At 38.7% G+C, this 20249-nt stretch overlaps 1 protein-coding gene across 1 annotated transcript in view; it reads right to left on the reverse strand.

Annotated features, from left to right (window-relative positions):
• The window catches only part of chchd6b (coiled-coil-helix-coiled-coil-helix domain containing 6b), a 49681-nt gene that overhangs the window by 22036 nt on the left and 7396 nt on the right, over window positions 1-20249 (reverse strand). The window contains exons 4-5 of the mRNA XM_017480443.3: window positions 14892-15036; window positions 8347-8430 (exon numbers count right to left, since the gene is read on the reverse strand). Of these exons, the coding sequence (XP_017335932.1) occupies window positions 8347-8430; window positions 14892-15036 (229 nt within the window). The remainder of the gene's footprint in view (window positions 1-8346; window positions 8431-14891; window positions 15037-20249) is intronic.

Here is a 20249-nt window from a genome sequence, read left to right on the forward strand (position 1 = left end):
CATGACACTCATTAGAAAAAAGGAGGATTGACTGTATTTTGAATGGAAGATCTGTGGTCCTTCTCTTTCTCATTTCCGATCTCTCCCTCTTTCCCTCTGTAATGCTAACCGTAGCGTTTAAACGGTTTACTCACATGTTAAATACCCAGAATGCTGCAGGGTGATAAGGGAGCACGGGAACAGCAGTTCTGAAGGTGTGGAGGAATGAGAGAGAGGGGGTTAAAAAAAAAAGAAAAAAAAGAAAGAAAGCTGAAACAATTCACCTGCGCAAGTCGAAGCTCACTCATTGCACAAATAGAGCGGCAGCCCTGGTGACTCTCAGCAGCCAATATCTCTGCTCCATTTCACTCTAGAACTGCAAAACACACTTCAGGACAAGCTCGCACCCTCCGTCTCACAGGAATTAAGTGAAGCCTACACTGACTTCAATAAAATCCTACTCCATCAAAACAATGAAACATTACATTCACGGCTTCAAAGACAGCAGGTAAAATATGAGCAGATGTATTGTTATATTGGTTGCCAAGTCTCTGTCAAAGAAGCCTATCTATAAGCAGCTCAAATTGGTTTATTAAAGGCATTCGTCCAACATAGATCAAAAAGACTATACATTCAAACCTTCCAAAAGGTAATGCCATGGAATTAACAATAATAATAATAATAATAATAATTAGTATGAAGAGGAGGAGGAAGGAGTAGTAATAGTAGTACTAAGAGTAGCAATAATAACAATAATAAGATTAATAATAATTAGTATGAAGAGGAGGAGGAAGGAGTAGTAATAGTAGCACTAAGAGTAGCAATAATAATAACAATAATAATAATATTAATAATAATAATAATAATTAGTATGAAGAGGAGGAGGAAGGAGTAGTAATAGTAGCACTAAGAGTAGCAATAATAATAATAATAATAATAATAATAATAATAATAATTAGTATGAAGAGGAGGAGGAAGGAGTAGTAATAGTAGTACTAAGAGTAGCAATAATAATAATAATAATAATAATAATAATAATAATAATAATAATAATAATAGGAGGAGGAGTAATAATAGTAATATTAATAGTAATGAGTAGTAGCAGTTACAGTAATACTAGTAGCATTAATAGTAATAATAGGAGTAGCAGCCATAGCAATAGTAACAGTACTAGTAATTGTAATAATAGGAGTAGCAGTAGAGCAAGTACTAGGAGTAGTAATAGTAATATGAATAGTAGCTTTAATAACAGTAGTGTTAATATTAATAACAAGAGCAGTACCATTAGGAATAATAATAATAATAATAATAATAATAATAATAATAATAGTAGGAGGAGCAGTAGGAATAGTAGTAGGAGGAGGAGTAATAACAGTAATGAGTAGTAGCAGTTGCAGTAATAATAGTAGCATTAATAGTAATAATAGGAGTAGTAGTTGTAGCAGTAGTAACAGTACTAGTAATTGTAATAATAAGATCAGTACCAGTAGTAATGATGATAGTAGTAGTAGTAGGAGTAGAAGTAGTACTAGCAGTAGTAGTAATAAAACTTATATTAATAGTAATATGAGTAGTACCATTAGACGTAATAATAAACAACAACAACAACAACAACAACAACAGCAGCAGTAGCATTAATAGCAGTAGTAATAGAAGTAGTAGTAGTAGCAGCAGTAATATTATTAATAGTAATGATAGGAGTAGTACCGTTAGTAATAATAATAACAATAATGAGTTGCAGTAGGAGTAATAGTAGTACTAACAGTAATAATAGAAGCAGTAGCAGTATTAATAATTGTAATAACAGTAGGAGGAGAAGGAGCAGCAATAGAATAGTAATAGTAGTATTAATGGTAATGAGTATTAGAAGTAATAGTAATAACAGCAGTTTTAAGAGTGATAATAGGAGTAGTACCGTTAGTAATATTAGTAATAATAATAGCAGGAGGAGGAGTAGCAGGAATAGTAGTAGTACATTTATTCATTTAGCAGATGCTTTTATCCAAAGCGACTTACAAAGAGTAGTAGGAAGAGGAGTAATAGTAGTAATAATAGCAGTATTGATAGTAATAATAGGAATAGTACCAGTAATAATAGTAGTATTGATGGTAATAGGAGTAGTACCAGTAATAAATAGTAGTAGGAGGACTAGTAGCAATAAAAGAAGTAATAGACGTAGTAGCAGTAGTAAGAGTATGAGTAGTAGCAGTGGTAGTAATGTGAGTAATAGTATGAGTAATATTAGTAGCAGTAGTATAAATTTACTGCCAGTTTAGTTACAGCCATTTTCTTGTTCTTTTCTCTTCTATCTCTGCACAATAAGCTAGCATCAGTATACAGTGAATACACTGCCTCACACTGCATCTGTGTGAACAATATTCATACAGCCATGCTGTGAGTAAAAGAACAGGAAGAACTCAGCCTTGTATAATGTATAACAGCTAACCGGCTTACTAGGTGGCAGAAGGAGGACACATTACAGAAGGATAGCCATATGCTGAACTCCTCTCTCTTTTCCCAAAGAAAAGATTGTTTTAAATGAACATTTTTAACAATTCATCTTTTTAAAATATTTACTGTGCTTCTGTCGGGATTTTGGGGAATGGGTTTATGTGCAATGCCCACGGTCTGATTTTATCCTGCGATTTCTAACATATAAAATCAGCAGCCATACAAACATATAAATATAAAAATGCCTCAGCCATATCAGTCAAGTCACATTTTTTTTATTGTGTAAAAATTGCAGCTTTAGGGGTGTTCGACATTAAAATGAAGTTAAATAAAAGAGTATTGGACTGACACACTCACTGCACTGCTGAAATGGAAATTAAACAATGATAGCCCATGCTACAATTTTGCGATAACTCTACAAATGCTCAAGACTGGAAAGCAGGTTAAATCCCTATTTTACAAAAAAAAAAAAAAACCCCACAACAATGATACAATGTGAAAATGAAAAGTGTGGCGGAAAAGGAAAAGTGTTTTCTTGAAGTTCAGTGACTCAAGTATTTGTTTTGTTTTTGAAACAAATTCTACAGGTTTTCCATCATCCGTCTTCATGTTTTCTTTACAGATAGGTTGTACTGTATGCTCAGCACCATATGAAACCTACTGAAGAGCATGAAGAAAAGAGCAAAACTGCCAAGAATCACAGCAACATTTTGCGCACGAGCTTGGTAAACTTGGTTACTAGCATTAGCAGCAGCTTATCATTAGGTAGTCATGCACCTGCTAGTTAGCTAGCATAGCCAAAGCTTACAATGAACATAGAACTGTTAGGTTTTTTTTGAAAGCTTAGAACATTAGCATACTATTTAGTTATACTGGCTTATGTCGTCATTTATATCTTTGTGAATTATTTAGTAACTGCTGTGGGATGTGCTTTGCATAAAAGTTTGAGGCCATTTTTACAGCAGAATTCATTTGTGCTGATTGCTCTCCTTTTCCGTGCTGATTATTATAAACACTAGCAATATTGCATGTGAGGAAAACATTATTCCTGCTAGGGTAAATGCATATTATTACCTTGTTAAAATGAAGCTACTTTTTTATTCAGTTATTATACTTTCGTGCCCTGGCCACAAAAGAAAGATGTGATCTTTAACGGACGCTACTATAATTTGTCCATTTGTGAAACAGCCATCAAATGTTGTTTACTTAAAGCCTGCCAATCGAAAAACAGCCTGGCTGTGCTTTGATTATTGTGATGTTGTACTCTTCTGTAGTAAGTTGTTGTATCCATCTTCTTGATCGATGTTGTTTCAGTGGCTATACACACGCAGTGATTGCGGATTTAGAGTAAAGTGTTGTATATGCATCAGAAACTGGACAATCAGTAAACGATGTCAGGTTACATGTTCACATTATATGCGTATGCAAGGAACGTGAGGCAGTGTTACCGAGGCAACAGTGAGGAGCGCGAGTCCAGTCAGTGTGTTCAGCTTTTTAGCTGTTTAAATCGGGCCTCTTGTGGCTTTTAACAAGTTTTAAATGATTATTTATTCTTAAAGCATTATTAAAGGGACAGCGAGAAGGAGAATTTGTGACTGCAGTAAAGTTGCCCAGCATTTGATATTTTTGCCTGATATTTGATATTCTGCAGCAAGGAGGTTTTTGAAAGTAACAACATGCACACATTATTCATTACTTATTATCTTCTTATTTAAGAAACATTAAAAGAGACATTATCTGGGCATAACTTCAAAGAAATATCCTTGCCCATTCCACCACTCATCCAACCTCACAACTATCTTTAAATACAATAAAATGTGTAACAGAAAGGAGTATAGGGTTTGTTTGTTTTTTTTGCCCGGACAGAACGTGGTGACGAGCGTTGCCGCCTCACACCTCCAGAGTCCCTGGTTCAATCCTGAGCTGTGGTTACTGCCCGTGTGGAGTTTCTTTGCACGTTCTCCATGTGTCTGCATGGTTTTCCACTGGGTTCTCCAGTTTCCTCCCAAAAACATGCTGATAGGCAGATTAGGCACTAGGTGCAGTCCCTCCAGGATTGCAGAAATTAACGCAAAATCAAGCAAGCGCCACAATATTTGGAGGAGTTTGCAATTTTTCTAAATTACCATAGTTTTTCCCACAGATTTGGGCGTCATGTGATCATCACAATGCGCATTCAGCCAAAGCCCTCTTCGATTCACGTGTGTCAAATATAAGTACAGCTAAAAGGTCTCATTTACCAACCAACATCACTGCAAAAGACCGTGGCAAAACAATGCAATCGTGCAATTTCGCCAATTCAAGTGGTTTTCCACAAAAAAAGCTTTTTTTCAATTTTAAAAGCTGCAGCAAAATCAAGCATTTTAAACCACAACAATCACAAAAAATCTCAAATCTTGTACGAACTGCCTAGGTGTGAATGAGTGAGTTAACGTCTGTATGCATGATGCGACGCTTTGAGATGGCCTGGAATCCCATCCCGGGTGTATTCCCACCTCACGCTCATGTTTCTGAGACAGGCCCCGGATACACTGCAACCCTGATCGGGACAATGCGGTTACTGAAAGTGAGTGAGTCAGTGTGAGCTTCTGGTGACTCAACCGCACATACACACAGCATGTGAGCAGCTTCCGATACTGAAAGCAACCATTTAAAAGGTTATTATATTACACTAAAAGGATTACCAATCTGATTCAATCCAGTAGGGCATTTGGATTGTCCTCAAATCGGTTTACTCTATTCCTACTGTGGTGTATACATGAATATTATTCCGAATGAGCAATCAGTCTGATTATTAACCGATTAATAGGCTGCATGCAAACGTAGCAAGTGTCTGCTGTTTGTTTATCAGCATGCACATTAAAGTCAAGCTCTACATTTAATTTGGAGATGCGAGTGTGTAGAATCCAGAAGGAACGCTGGCACAGAGACCCTTCATGACTTCCAGCACTGACAACATCATTTTTATTTTACATTCTCTAACATGATTTTCTTTTTTTTCCTTCTCCTTCTACCTCTCCCTCCTGCTGCAGTTCTTTCTATTGCTACCGGTTCAGAGTGGCATGAAGGACGTGGGTGTTGACAAAGTACATCTTCAGCTCAAGGTCAGGGCTTTTACTTACAGAGAGAGTCGCTGAAAGAGTGCTTTCGTAACATCACCGTGGTGGCTTTCAGCCGCTGACTCATTAAACACTACGCAGCCCTAATTTCTTGAAAGCACAACAGGAGTCATTGCTCGCCATCTCTGACTCCGGGTGTATTTATTTGACGACCACGCTCTGTAAAGCAAGACTGATAAGCACAGCACCTCAAAGTGGACCAAATTGGATTACATCCACAACCGGCTTTTTCAGAACCGCGCATTTACGAACGCAGCCAAATAGAAAACAAACTGGTCAGGGCAGCCTAAAAAGGTCTTCAAACACATTTCTCCTTGGAGGAAGGCTGCATGCAGTGGTTTCAAAAGAGGTGAGCATTGAGGAAGCAGTGTCTCATCAAACCCAAACAGCTGGCTAGGGTAATCTGCATTGGTAGGCAGGGCAGAACAGTTATAAAAATCAAAAATAAAAATACTCTTTGCAGACGTTTGGAGTTAATTAGCTGATTAGAGCTCTTCTCAGGTCGACATTTCTGCATTATGAATTCTTTATTATAATATTTTGAGATACTGGCTATTTTGATTTCCATGAGCTGTAAGCCATAATCAAAGATTACAACAACAAAAAAAGGCTTGAAATATCTCACTTTATGTGTAATGAATCTAAAATATATGAAAGTTCCACTTTTTTAATTAAATTACGGAAAAAATGAACTTTTCCATGATCTTCAAATTTTCTGAGATGCATTATATATTTAACAAATAACAAATAGTAACAGCCAAAAAAAAAAAAACTAAAACAAACAAACCAAAAAAAAAAAAAAAACACTTCAAATAACACAACAAAATTTGTCAGTGATAGTTATTTATTTAGCCACTAGAGGCCGCTCTCGTACTGTATAAGGACAGCGGGCACTTCTGTGGATTTTTGCCGATAATCGATCGTTCCAACAATCTGTTATCGGTGCCGATTAATCAGCAAAATGGATCAATCGGTCAGCCTTGATGTACAGTTGTAAAATATGACAATATGGGCAATACGACAATATAATACGGACCTTGTGATAATTTACGTCACGATACACTTTCCTGCTATAATTGTTGGATTATGAAGTACGTTTTAAAAATGATTTTACTAACAATTACACACTTTGGTTGGAAGCCGGTGATTTCATGTTAAAATGTCATATTGAACCTTTAAAATTTAAAACCACAATTTTTTCCCCCTTCATTTCCTCCTTTTCATAGTTAAATAATTTATTTTACATATTAAATAAAAGTATCATCAAACTCAGTTTTTCCACAGGTTTTTAAGGAACACTACTGGCAGTGTGAAAATGTCTTCAGGACTCGTGATATGATGTACTTGATGTACCCAAGTCCCTTCTATTTCACACATTTAAAGCAAGGATGTTAAAACAGGTTGTTAAAACCTGAAAGCAAAATATTGATTATTTTATTCAGTTGTCAAACTGGAAAGAAATCAACACTTTCTCTTGTCTTCGTAAATGTGTGTAGGGAAAAATTCGTAAATTATTTGCAGGGAAGTGGAGGGTGAGGATATAAGAACATAAGCAGCAAAGGGTCACTACATAATTTTGTAATTCTGAGAGTTGAGAACGCATTATTGCTTAAGTATGTACATATGTCTCTGGTCATTTGGTTTCTGTGGTGGTGGTGGTGGTGGTGGTGTTATAAACTTGCAGGCAGCATAAAAGACATTCACCACATTCCAGGTCACACAGAGCATTAGAAAAGAAAACTCAGGCAGTCAGATTTATTTTCCCAACAAGATAAAGCAGCTGTTCCGTATTACCAGCGCAAAATCAAGGAGGGGGTGAGGGATTTCGACTACAGTTTGCTTACTAGTTCAGAAGCCCTTTATTAGCTGTTGACAGGTGGTTAGCTTAGCTCAATCATACACATCTGCACTTGGTCGTTTCGCATGACTTTAGTACCAGGATTATATCCTGATAGAAATAGTCCACATAATGAAATGAAAAATGAAAGTGTAAATGCAACCATGCTGTATTTACATCTGATCACTCACACCACTTCAGGAGGTCTGAGAGCCACCATCTTGTCTCTTTAAACAAGTTGGCGCCTTCAAAATGTTAGAGAGTTTAAGTACAACCACGATTTTTGACGTGACGACCATCTTACTCATAAAAGACAAAAAAAACAAAAACAAGTAATAACACTGGAAGCTGGTGTTTTAATGTAAGTTAATTTGCTCATTAATGTGAAATGCAACGATCAAAGGGTCAGGAAATTCATAGGGTTATAGTCAGGAGAAAATCCTCAAAAGGTCCTGGCTGTTTTTAGCACTCCGCCACACCTATTCGTTTCTAACAGTCTCAGTTGTTTTTCAACGTAATGAATGCAAGTTTGTTTCGACTAGCCTTTCCTTGCAAAGTCTTGACATTCATGCAGAGTGAAATTTCAAGCCATATCATTAGCGTGTTCCTTCTTCTGTTAATGCCTGTTTCCTTGTTTATACCTTTTGGATAGCATTAGCAGTCTTGTACTGGTTTTTCACTCGCCTCTTGTTTGTCTTTTAGGCTTCAATGTGTTAAAGCCTATTTGTTAAATACTTTAATAAATATGCTCACTGAATGCGTATTTCGCCTAACGTTTGTGCCAATGTGCTTGTAATGAAAAGGCACTTTTTTGAAAAAACAAATCCACCTGTTCTTGTAGGCCGATTACAAGCCGGATCTGTTTGTTTGTGTTTTTGTGTTTTTGTGTTTGTGTGTGTGTGTGTGTGTGCGTGTGTGTGTGTGTGTGTGTGTGTGTGTGTGTGTGTGTATGTATGTTACCTTATTCTCCATGAGCTGCAGTTGCTCTTTGTAGAATGCAGCCAGATGCTTCAGTTCAGCGTCTTTCCTCGCTAGCTGTTTGGCCTTGGAGAGACAGTGAGAGAAAGCGAGAGAGCCAATGAGACGTAGATAAAGACACTTACAAGAGTGTAATCTCACTTCTGCTGACATTTCCCATTTAAAGAGAGTTGTAGTCCATGGAGCTTTTCAGAATTTCAGCATGAACTCGTGCCCCAGCTCTAATTACTACCTCAAATTCCTGCATGCACCTTTCACGCCGCACGCCTTGCTGCAAATGTTCTGCAATGTCACTCAGTCCAGACTTGAAATTAATACAACTTCCTCACCAATATTTGGACAGTTCAACTAGCAAAACAATCGTAGCGTGAAAGAGGCTTGAGGGCCATGTTTGGGGCCTTACAGAAGATGAATGGAATTATTGTAGTGTAATAGATGGGATGCTAGCGGACATGTTACGGTCACAGATGATCTGAGGGCTCATGGAGTACGTGGTGTGCACAAGTGAAACTGATCTCAGATACAGCAATAAACTACAAGTGTCATGCATTTATGTGGAACTGCCATCCTAGATGGTGAACATGGCTGTACCTGAGAGAGAAAGAGACAGACACAATGACTGAAGCTGCCTTTAAAAAGCCATTAAGCACACAAACGCTTTGCAGCATGCAAAGAGAGAGTAGTGGGGGGAGAAATGATTAAAATGGATAACCTGAACATGGGCAGAAAAGACAATTCTACACAGAGAGATAAAACAGAGAGAGCAGGGTGTTTGGAGACGTTAAGCCATGCACCCAATAATTGAGACAGAGTGAGTGTATAATTCTTGTCTGAGGGCAAATTAGAACAGGGGCCCAGGATGATGGGGCCAAATTAAATCTCATCCCTATTCTGCTCTTCATTTCTTTTCCTTCTGATGTTCATCCATAACTTATGCAGTGGAAATATGTGAAGCCATTACACCTGTCCACTGGATATCCACCTGTACAACTGGTATGACACATAAATGAAATGACACACAATGGACTAGCTTTTAGAGGCCACACACACACACACACACACACACACACACACACGCACAAGCTTACAGATGCACACATAATTACATACAGTGTAATCATACTGCTCATTTTTCTTCATTCAGTTAGTGTTTGTTGGCAGGAAGGTTCCATTCACTCTACTACACAGATGATGTGCAATTTTCTAGCTGAATAGCTCCAAAAGTGTTGTGATGGAGGTGTCATCTGTGTGTGTGTACGTGTGCCTGTGTGTACACACGCTCACACTTCCATTCTGTTATAATGCACAATGAAAACACGCCATTTGAATAAAGAGAGAGAAAAGTAAGATTAACAGGGAGCAGCTTCTGCTTACCCAAGCGTTCAGCTCAGCTGGCTGCTGTGAAAAAGCAAGAAGAAAGGGGGGGGGGGGGGGGGTTTGGATAAAAAAAAAAGGGACAGAGAGAGGAAAAAAAAGAGGGATATTGAAGTGTTAGAGGACAACAAGAGAAGAGGAAAAAAAAGAGAAGAGGAACAGAGTCAGAAAGGTGGGCGAGAAAGAAAAAAGGAAGGCGATGTTTGTGGGGGGGAAAAGATACAAAGGGCGGGGAACGAAAAAGAGAGAGAAAAGAAGAGAAGAGGACTTTAGGTTGGGTTAGGTGCTAATTTGTTATTATTGTGCTAATATAGCTGCTGGGCTGTGTGAAGTTTATCATGAAGAAAATAAAAGGGTTAAATGGAGCAACTGACTTATGCCTTCATGATTAAAAGGGCAGATCCCTGCTTTCCCTGCTCTAATAAATAGCAGAACATAATGTATCTGCACGAAAGAGATTCTCCAGCAGACACAGACTGGCTAGGCTTATCATCTTCGGCAAAAAAAATAATAAAAAAATAATCCCACAACGATTCTAGTGAAAGGATTAGCAGTATTACAATATAACATTAAATCTAATAGCATTTGAGATTTCAGCACACAGATATGCAGCAAGCACTACTTACACATTCATTTCTCCGTGCTAAAGCCATACCAACACTTACGGGGGTTACATTTTTTATTTTTTAAAGAGAGAGAGAGAGAGAGAGAGAGAGAGAGAGAGAGAGAGAGAGAGAGAGAGAGAGATTACCAAAACATTAGCAGCAGTACTGCCATATTGCTTAAGACTCGTATTCACTATATATATATATATATATATATATATATATATATATATATATATATATATATATATATCTCTCACACACACTCTGGATGTGTGTGCCTTTAAGACACCTGAAGAAGTTCAGTCAAGGGAGTGTGAAAATGTACTGACTGATACTAGTGGCATCACAGCATGTGTGTTTGAGTCCCAGACGGAGAAAGAAGACAGCGACAGAAAAAGAGAACGAGAAGTTAGCTCAGGTAGGATGTTCAGCTCAGTCTAGACTACCTCTCTGAGGAGACAGTGGGTGAGACACAGAGACAGAGAGATGGAGAAGAAGCATGGGGAGAGAACCTGCGAGTTCTGATGCAATGCAGAAGTTTAATAGCATTGTAAACTTTCTGTAGAATCAAAACCAAGAATTATTTCTCCACTTGGTCTGTGTGCTTGTCTCTGTCTCTGTCTCTCTGGAGTTCCTGCAGTTGATAGGCAGCACGTTCTCAGTTCTGTCTCTCGCCTGGAGCAGTCTCTCTCTCTCTCTCTGACTCAGCTAACAAGTGAAGCAACGGTGAGCATGGCAAAATCCTTCTCTTTGCATGCATTTAAATCTCATCAATACCTTATCCCTTTGTTCTGTCTATATTTCTCTCTGTTTTTAAACCACTGCTTCTTGAACAATTGTGTGTGTGTGTGTGTGTGTGTGTGTGTGTGTGTGTGTGTCCATGTGTGTGTTTATTTGTGGAGAGAGTGGTGGTGGATTTAAGCCACTGGAATCGCTGCTTTTAATGCCCGTCAAGAAGGCCTTAACTTATACATTATATAAACAATACAATGCGTTGCATGAATATGATAAACCTTTTATGTAAACTCTTAAACCCCTCTCTCATTCCTCACTCGCATAAGAGGCTGAACAGAGAAAGATGAGAAAAGGAAGATGGATAGAAGTGGAAACATTTCAGACTGAAAGGAGCAAGGGGAATTCTTTGAAAAACAGAAAAAAAATTGGCTACGAGTCGAAATTTGAGGTAAGATGTGTGAGAAAGCGAAAAGGGAGAGAGATCAGGCGTAGTGGAAAGAGAACCATTAAGTCATTTAACTTTGAACAGAATCTTATTATAATAGGGGAGTATGGGTTCTGGCTGGGGTACGAATTGGCCCAATACATACAAATGTTCTCCATTTTTAATGTAGTGGCTTTTGTTTAAAAATAAATAAATAAATAAATAAATAAATAAATAAATAAATAAATAAATAAAAGATCTAATATCCCGTTTACAATATTAAAGTTCATGTTAAAGACTGCATCAATCTGATATATTGTATCTAAGTCTCATAAATATCTGCAGAAAATGCTAGAATGAATCAGATCCAATTGTGTAACTAGCTAACATGTATTTTCATGATAAAAAGTTATGCTGGGAGCTTTACTTTTTTTTTTTTTTTTTTTTTTTAAACATACATACATACATACATACATACATACATACATACACACACACACACATATATACATATACCACAATGTGGCTGAATGCTCTGATTGTTCTTAATATTTTAAATTGTCTGATGTCAATAATTTTGCACCTGTGATTTTGTACAGCATTTATTTGATGAAGAGAAAGAAAAAAAAAACAAAAAGAAAAAACAACAACAACAGTTCATCTGGTGGTATCAAGGATAAGACCACACAAATCCTACATTTATCCACTTATTTCTGAAATATTTCACTAACAAGAATTTCCTACCGACGGACTGCCAGATGGAAAGACCAGCTGATGGCAAAAAACTGAAGACAGCCAGAAAACGGGCCTTGCGTTCCTTTATATGAATGAGTAAGTAACATCGCTGTATGTTGAACAAGAAGGAGGCTATTGAAGAAAAACCACTTCAGACATTTGACCTTACTGTGACCTGTTTAGATCAATTCCAAAATCAAATCAGTTTATTTGCTAGTTACAATGATAATTCCATACAAATCCTACAAACAATCAACCACTCGTTCTTGAGATAACGCATGACCGACCAGAAAACACAACGCCTCCTCCACCTAGCAGTGGAACTTTACGAATATTGGAATAAACAATACTGGAATTAAAATATTTGAAAAACTAGAACAGTTTGTGCCTCACCTTGTGTCCTTCAGTGAATTATCTCATCTGGATACTGTAAACTTGTACTTAAGAACTGCTGCGGTAATCATAAAGACTATGATGCACATACTGTACATCCTTTACTTAATACTGATTGGCTTTGGGGATATAATTGCAGAAGAGTGATTCATTCATAATCCCATTATCTGGTGATACTCAGAGGAGGATGGGTTCCCTTTTGAGTCTGGTTCCTCTCAAGTTTCTCATGTTGTCTCAGAGTTTTTCCTTTGCCATTGGATTTCTGTAAAGCTTCTTTGTGCCAATATATAGCACTTAATGTAGAGCAATTAAAATTGCTATACAAATTAAATTGAACTAAATTTTTAAAAATCAGAAAATCGGTGTAATGGCGGGCATGGTGGCTTAGTGGTTAGCACGTTTGCCTTGCACTTCCCGGGTTGGGGGTTCGAATCTCAGCTCTGTACTGTGTGCGAAGAGTGTGCCGGGGGTTTCCTCCGGGTACTCCGGTTTCCTCCGTAGTGTGTAAATGAGTGTGTGATTGTGCCCTGCAATGGGTTGGCACCCCATCCAGGGTGTCCCTTACCTTGTGCCCTGAGTTCACTTGGATAGGCTCCAGGCTTCCCCACGACCCTGTGTCGAATAATCGGTATGGAAAATGGATTGCACTGGTGTAACTGGTGGTATTGTGCCATCTCTAGCTAAAATCCACATAGTTATCCTTACGGACAGAGGACAAGTGGAGAAGATCTTGTTTCCTAACACGTTTGTTAATGATACATGCAGCTAAAAACAAAGGTAAGTAAAATACCTCTCGACATTCAAAGACCACCAGGTAGCTAGACTACCTCTCCAGAGGTCCGCTTGCCCTGGATTACAAAGGAAAGACTAGTAATTCAGACCAGTCATTTTTAGCAACATCACTGGCTACTATAATCTCCTGTCATACAGTCAGTGTTCGGAAGTGACCAATGTATTTAGCATACTAATGAACGTGACCGTGAAACTGTGTTGTAATGTTATAATGATATACTATAACAGGCAGAAAGAGGTGGAAAGAGCACTGCCTGTGAGGACAGGTAAACAGAGTCAGTTCCCCTGTCGTGACAGCCTTGAATATTGCCTGTAACCATGACAACCTCAGAGAAAAATTTCAATGTTGTCTTTGTTGTCTCTGATCGATTGTTGTCCACAACTTTATTGTATTCTGAATATTTGCATGGATTTAATGTTGTTTTTCACCCCCTTTTCATTTTTTTTTGTGCAATTCAAACCTCTCAGCTTGATATAATGTCAAAAACCCACTGGTTTCTTTTTTTGTTCCATTCAGATTTTTTTTTTCTTCTGAGCAAAGAACCAATAGTAAAGGTTCATGTTAAATATTATTTTGCATACAATCAGCACATGATGGGACTGGTGCCTTGAACAGTATCCCATCCTGTCCCGCATCCTCTTCCAGTCAATGTTGAAATGACACCTACTAAATATCCCTGCGAAATTTGAAATCAAAGCTCTCCTGTAATTACTTCCACAATTGGCCTGCCTGTTCACTCTCTCAGTAACATGACATATAAAATCGAACTGAATGCAAATTCCAGTTGCATGATGTTCATACAGTTTTGCAGTTATGGACCACTCCTTTACATACCAAAACTCAGTAACACAAAGTGGGGAGGGAAAAAAAAATTAAAAATCAAATGCTTCTGCTGCCATCTAGTGGTGAGGAAAAAAAGCCCGTGACACACCCAATTCATGGACAGTCATGCAACAGGAACACTGAGGCAATCTGATCAGGCTTTGAGCTCATCACAAAGTTTCTCCATTACAGCTGGTCATGGACGGAAGTGTCTCAGCAGCAGATAATATGACCACATGAGCAGCAGCTCTGCTACAAATGTAAACATTAACTAGTATTGACAGCCCTGTCTGTGGATGAGCAAGCTAATATAATCAACCGCCGTGAATAGCCTCATTACAATCCTGCACCATTATAGCGGACAAACTCAAGGATGGGAAGAAATGTCCTGCACTCAATAACCATTACGCTCACTTAAAACACCAGGCAGAGAACAACAACATGAAGCAAATCAATTTTCAGTGGGCAGAAAAACACAGATGCACATAGACACACAGATGCACATAGACAGATAGACAGAGAAGAAAGAAAAACACACAGAAGGAAAGCAATGCGAGCTCGGCTGACCACTGGAGGATGTTCTCATGTATTTTTAACTTGGTTCAAACAAAGTGAGTTGTGCGTGTACGCATGTCTGTCTTACCAAGTTCTGCGCATTCTTCTGCTCTTCTTTGGTTCTGGCTCTTTCTTGGAGAACAGCAGGGTTCACATCTTCTCCCACAGACTCTTTCTCTCTGCGGGTGATACGTGCCAACTCATCCCTCAACAGAGCCTGCTCCAGCTCGAACCTACAGCCCACACAACCAACACACACACACACACACACACACACACACACACACACACAATCATTTCATTAGAGTAAAATTCTACATGGGATAACTATGCACCTCAGGGTTCTGGGAGCTAATCCTGAAATCTCCAGACATGATTGACTAGCTGGGACAGTTCCAACAAAGATAACTGGATACTATAATATTTAATCGGTCTAACCAAGTACCCTAGATGTCACCCATGCCATAACATATCATGGCTCAGGAACATGGCATAAGCTTGAAAGCTGTGAGCTTGAAAATCTGATTGGGAGTATTCAGATTTATTTTTGCACAGCCATACAATGGGAATCAACACCTTACAGCGCACTGAGGTTAAAAAGAAACAATATCTTATGGCTAAACAACATTTCCTAGCCTGCCATCTTTGTTTGCTAATTGTTTACTGCTTGGCCTTTGTATTGCAGGTCTCTACTACTGGGACACATTACTAAGTAGGACTGAGATCCATGAGCCTTTTTTTCCCCCTTTATAGAGAGAGAGAAAGAGAGAGAGAGAGAGAGAGAGAGAGAGAGAGAGAGAGAGAGAGAGAGAGAGAGAGAGAGAGAGAGAGAGAGAGATAGCAACGCTGTTGCAGGATTTCAGAAAGCGGAGCACGTCATTTTCCACTAGGGACTCTATAAAATGCGCAGACAGGATTTACCGCATTACAGTGAAGTCCAAACTTTTAAACAAGCACAGTCCATAGAGGAATTATACTCCTACATCCATTATATTAGATTAATGAGCACTGACCATATATAGTGCTTTTCGGGTTCCATGCTACAAAAGCCAAACCGGCAGAATGGTAGGGTTTCTCAGTTATTAGTGAAGGCAGTGCATGCAGAACAACATAATATGAAATACTGTCACGTGCCAGTGTGTTAACTGTTCTGTGTGAGTGGAGTTTAAGAATCTCTTGAGTTTGCACTGTGCTCTGTGTGAGTGGTCATTAAGATTGTGTTATGTTTGCACAGCAAATGGTCTTGTTTATGCCCAGCACTATAGTGTAGTGTTTGTATGTGTAAGTGTGCACTGTAGGATCGCTATACACCGGCAACAAATTCCTTGCATGCTCAGGCATACTTGTCCAATAAAGCCTAGTTCTCATCAAAAGCATGGTCAAACGCAATAAGGAACAGTTTGTTTAAAAACTTGATTTATTACAGAAGTTGATGAAATATTAGCAGGAGGTATAGTAAACACTCAAATGTAACCAGTTTGAGTTCATTTCTAAAAAAAAACATCATCAGACCAAATTCACGCCATTTAGAAGATGTGGTAAGTCCCAGGTGTACCCTATTTTCCACTGGTTGCTATACTTAATCAAATCACAGTCATTGCTGTCCCCAGGAATGCCCTGACTGGCTACTGGCAGCCAGACAGAGAGTGAGACCAAATGGAGCTGCAATGAAATTATCAGAAAACCATTGAAGTGACATCAGATTTGTTCAAATTTTCCATTAAAACAAATGAAATGTCGCTATTGGAAAATTTCAGATTATTGCTCGTGTCAACTACAAAGTGCTCTATGTAACTGAGATTATAAAAGATGGATGAGTAAAGCTATGTCCTTCTTTTACAGCAGGGATAAAGGTCAACTCTAATTTTCCTGCATCCAGCGTACAGATTTTGCTCTTTTGGACTCCTGGCCATCTGGATTCAAACCCATGATCTTCGAACAATAGGTTGAATGCTTGCACAACTGGACCAATTTAAAGTCCGTTTCTTATACATTTTTTATAAGCCAGGCAAAGCATTTTCTACTATATACCGATCAACGGTAACATTAAACCCACTGACAGATGACGTGAATAACACTACTTATCTCTTTACAATGGCACCTGTAAAGGGGTGGGACATATAAGGAGCAGGTTAATGTGTTGGAAGCAGGAAAAATGGGCAAGTGAAAGAATCTGAGCGACTTTAACAAAAGGCCAAATTGTGATGGCTAGACGACTAGGTCAGAGCATCTCCAAAATGGCAGGTCTTGTAGGGTGTTCTTGGTATGCAGTGGTTAGTACCTACTAAGTGGTCCAAGAAGGGACAAAAATTGAACTGGTGACAGGGTCATGGGTGCCCAAGGCTCACTGACGCATGTGGGGAGCGAAGGCTAGCCCGTCTGGTCTGATCCCACAGAAAAGCCATGACAGAAAGGTATCAGAACACACAGTGCATCACAGCTTGCAGAGTATGGGACTCCGTAGTCGTAGACCGGTTGGAATGCCCATTCTGAACTCATAACTGGACCATGGAGCAATGGAAGAAAGTGGCCTGATCTGATAACTCATGCTTTACATCATGTGGATGGCCGGGTGCGTGTGTGTTGCTTACCTGGGGAAGAGATGGCACCAGGACGCACTATGGGAAGAAGCAAGCTTGCGGAGGCAGTGTGATGCTCTGAGTAATGTTCTGCTGTGAAACCTTGGGTCCTGGCATTCATGTGGCTGTTATTTTGACACGTACCTCCTACCTAAACATTGTTGCACACCAAGTACACCCTTTCAAGACAACAGTATTCCTTAATGGCAGTGGCTTCTTTCAGCAGGATAACACACTGTACACACTGCAAAAATGGCCTCCAAAAGGCCCCACCTCACAACTTACAGGACTTAAAGGATCTGCTGCTAACATCCTGGTACCAGATACCACAGCACACCTTCAGAGGTGTTGGGAAGTCCATACTTCAAGAGGTCAGAGCTGTTTTGGTGGCACAAGGGGGACCTACACAATATCAGGCGGGCGGATTTAATATTATGGCTGATCGGTGTATATAGTTCTGAAATCTACAGGCTTTCCTGAAGTTAAATATGTTCATCTTTAGCATGTATCTAAACCAGACCTAAAGTTTATTGCCAAAAGTTTGTGGATACCTGACCATCACACCCATAACCCCAAACTGTTCTAAGCACACAACTGCGTAGGATGTCTGTATGATGTACCATTACAATTTCCTTTCGCTGGATATAAGAGGACCAAACCTGTTCCAGCATGACAATGCCCTGAGTGAGCTTCATGAAGACATGGTTTGCCAAGGTTGGAGTGGACGAACTCAAGTGGCCTGCAGAGAACCCTGACTTCAACCCCATTGAACACCTTTGGGATGAAGTGGAACGCTGACTGTGACCCAGGACTTCTCGTCTGATATCAGTCCATGACCTCACTAATGCTCTTGTGGCTGAATGAGCACAAATCCCCACAGCCAAGCTCCAAAATCTAGTGGAGGCTATTCAAGGGGGGCTCAAAGATGACCACATAAAATATTTTTATTTTACTAATTTATTTATTTATTTAAAGTTATATCGTGCCTTGTTGGTAGCCTATGCTGTGTTAAATAAATATTTTGAAATTGTAGTTTTTGTAATTGATTTTTTTCTTTGAAAAGCAAGACAAAATAGTAAAAAGCACATTTTGACTATTTAATTTATGCAATGGTAAAAAAGTGGTAAAATAAATGGAAAAAACGCAAAAAAACGTGTTTGGTATTCGGCCAAGTTTTTCCATTATATTCGGTTTTGGCTTCAGCCAAGAACTTTCATTTCGGTGCATCCCTAAGCTATTCACATGAAATTTCACTAGACATCAGTAGTAACTCAAAAAATATAAAGAATTCACAACATTAAAGTCCATAAATAAAGTTGTGTGTAATAAAGTGGAAGGACAGGAAAAAAGTATTGAACATGCTAAGAAAAAGCAGTTTTCCAAGGCAAGGAACCCGTCGAAATCCATAAGTAATTATACCTCCTATCTGTGCAAATTAATATCAGCTGGGTTAGTAAATTGATGGTCTATAAAAAAGGCTTTTTGTTACCAAGGTGTCACACAAGAAACATCTCATGATGGGTAAAAGCAAAGAGCTCTCCCAAGAGCTTCAAAACCTTATTGTTGCGATACACATTGATGGAATCGGATACAGACGTATCCAAAATTCAAAACTTCTGAATCCTCCAGTAAGCACCACTGGGGCCATAATCCACAAGTGGAAGCAACATCACTCCATCAACCTGACACGCACAGGAGCTCCTCGCAAGATTTCTGACCAGGGAGTCAGAAGAATAGTCAGAAGAGTAGCCCAAGAGGACCAAGGACCAATCAGAAAGAGCTCCAGAAACAGTGAGACAGAAGGTGCCATCGTCACAGAGAAAACAACAGGCAATGCACTCCAGTGCTCACACTCATCCCGCATAAGACTCCATTACTCCATTACTAAAGAAAAAGAATGTCGTTTAAAGTTTGCTACAACTCATTTGGACAAGTCTATGAAATACTGGGAGAGTGTAGTCTGGTCAGACGAGAACAAAATTGAACTTTTTCGTTGTCATACTACACACCATGTTTGGAGAAGAAATGGCACTGCACATCACCCTAACAACACTATACCAACAGTGAAGTTTGGAGGTGGAAGCATCATGGTGTGGAGCTGTTTTTCATCATATGGTACTGGCAGACTTAATATAATTGAAGGAACAATGAATGGAGCCCTTTACCAGGAGATTCTTGAGAAGAATCTTCTGCCATCCACAAGGATGATGAAGATGAGACGTGGGTGGACATTCCATCAGGACAACGATCCGAAGCATACAGTAAAGGAAACTCTTAATTGGTTTCAGAGAAAAAAAATCAAGGTGTTTGAATGGTCAAGTCAATCACCTGACTTGAATCCCATTGAACAAGATTTAAAGACAATACATTTAGTAGAATGGGCCAAAACCACACCTGAATACTGCGGCCCATTAATTTCCTCATACAGGAAGCGTCTTGAAGCTCTCATTACAAACAAAGGCTGCTCCACCAAGCATTAAATAAATTTCAGTTAGCGTGTTCAATACTTTTTTTCCATGTGTCATTCTGCTTTATTACAAATAACTTCATTTATGGACTTTACTGTTTAGATTTCTTTATGTATGTGGATTACTTGAATTAATACCAAAGTCTGGTGAAAATTTCATGTGAATAACCTCATTGGAAATATATATACTGAAGGAAAATGTTGACACGTCCAATACTTATTTCCCCCACTGTAACTAGTAAGGTCTTAGACATCTTTAGACAGACTAACTATTTCTAGCACAGCATTTGATTTAAAATGTTAAATGTTTAAAAAGTAAATAAAATCTTTTCTATGTAGATGTTGTGAAACATATTTATGATTTCTCTAAGGTCAGGTATCAACATATGGTATAACCTGA

This window comes from Ictalurus punctatus, chromosome 11 (assembly GCF_001660625.3).
Source record: "Ictalurus punctatus breed USDA103 chromosome 11, Coco_2.0, whole genome shotgun sequence".
Classification (NCBI taxonomy): Eukaryota; Metazoa; Chordata; class Actinopteri; order Siluriformes; family Ictaluridae; genus Ictalurus; species Ictalurus punctatus.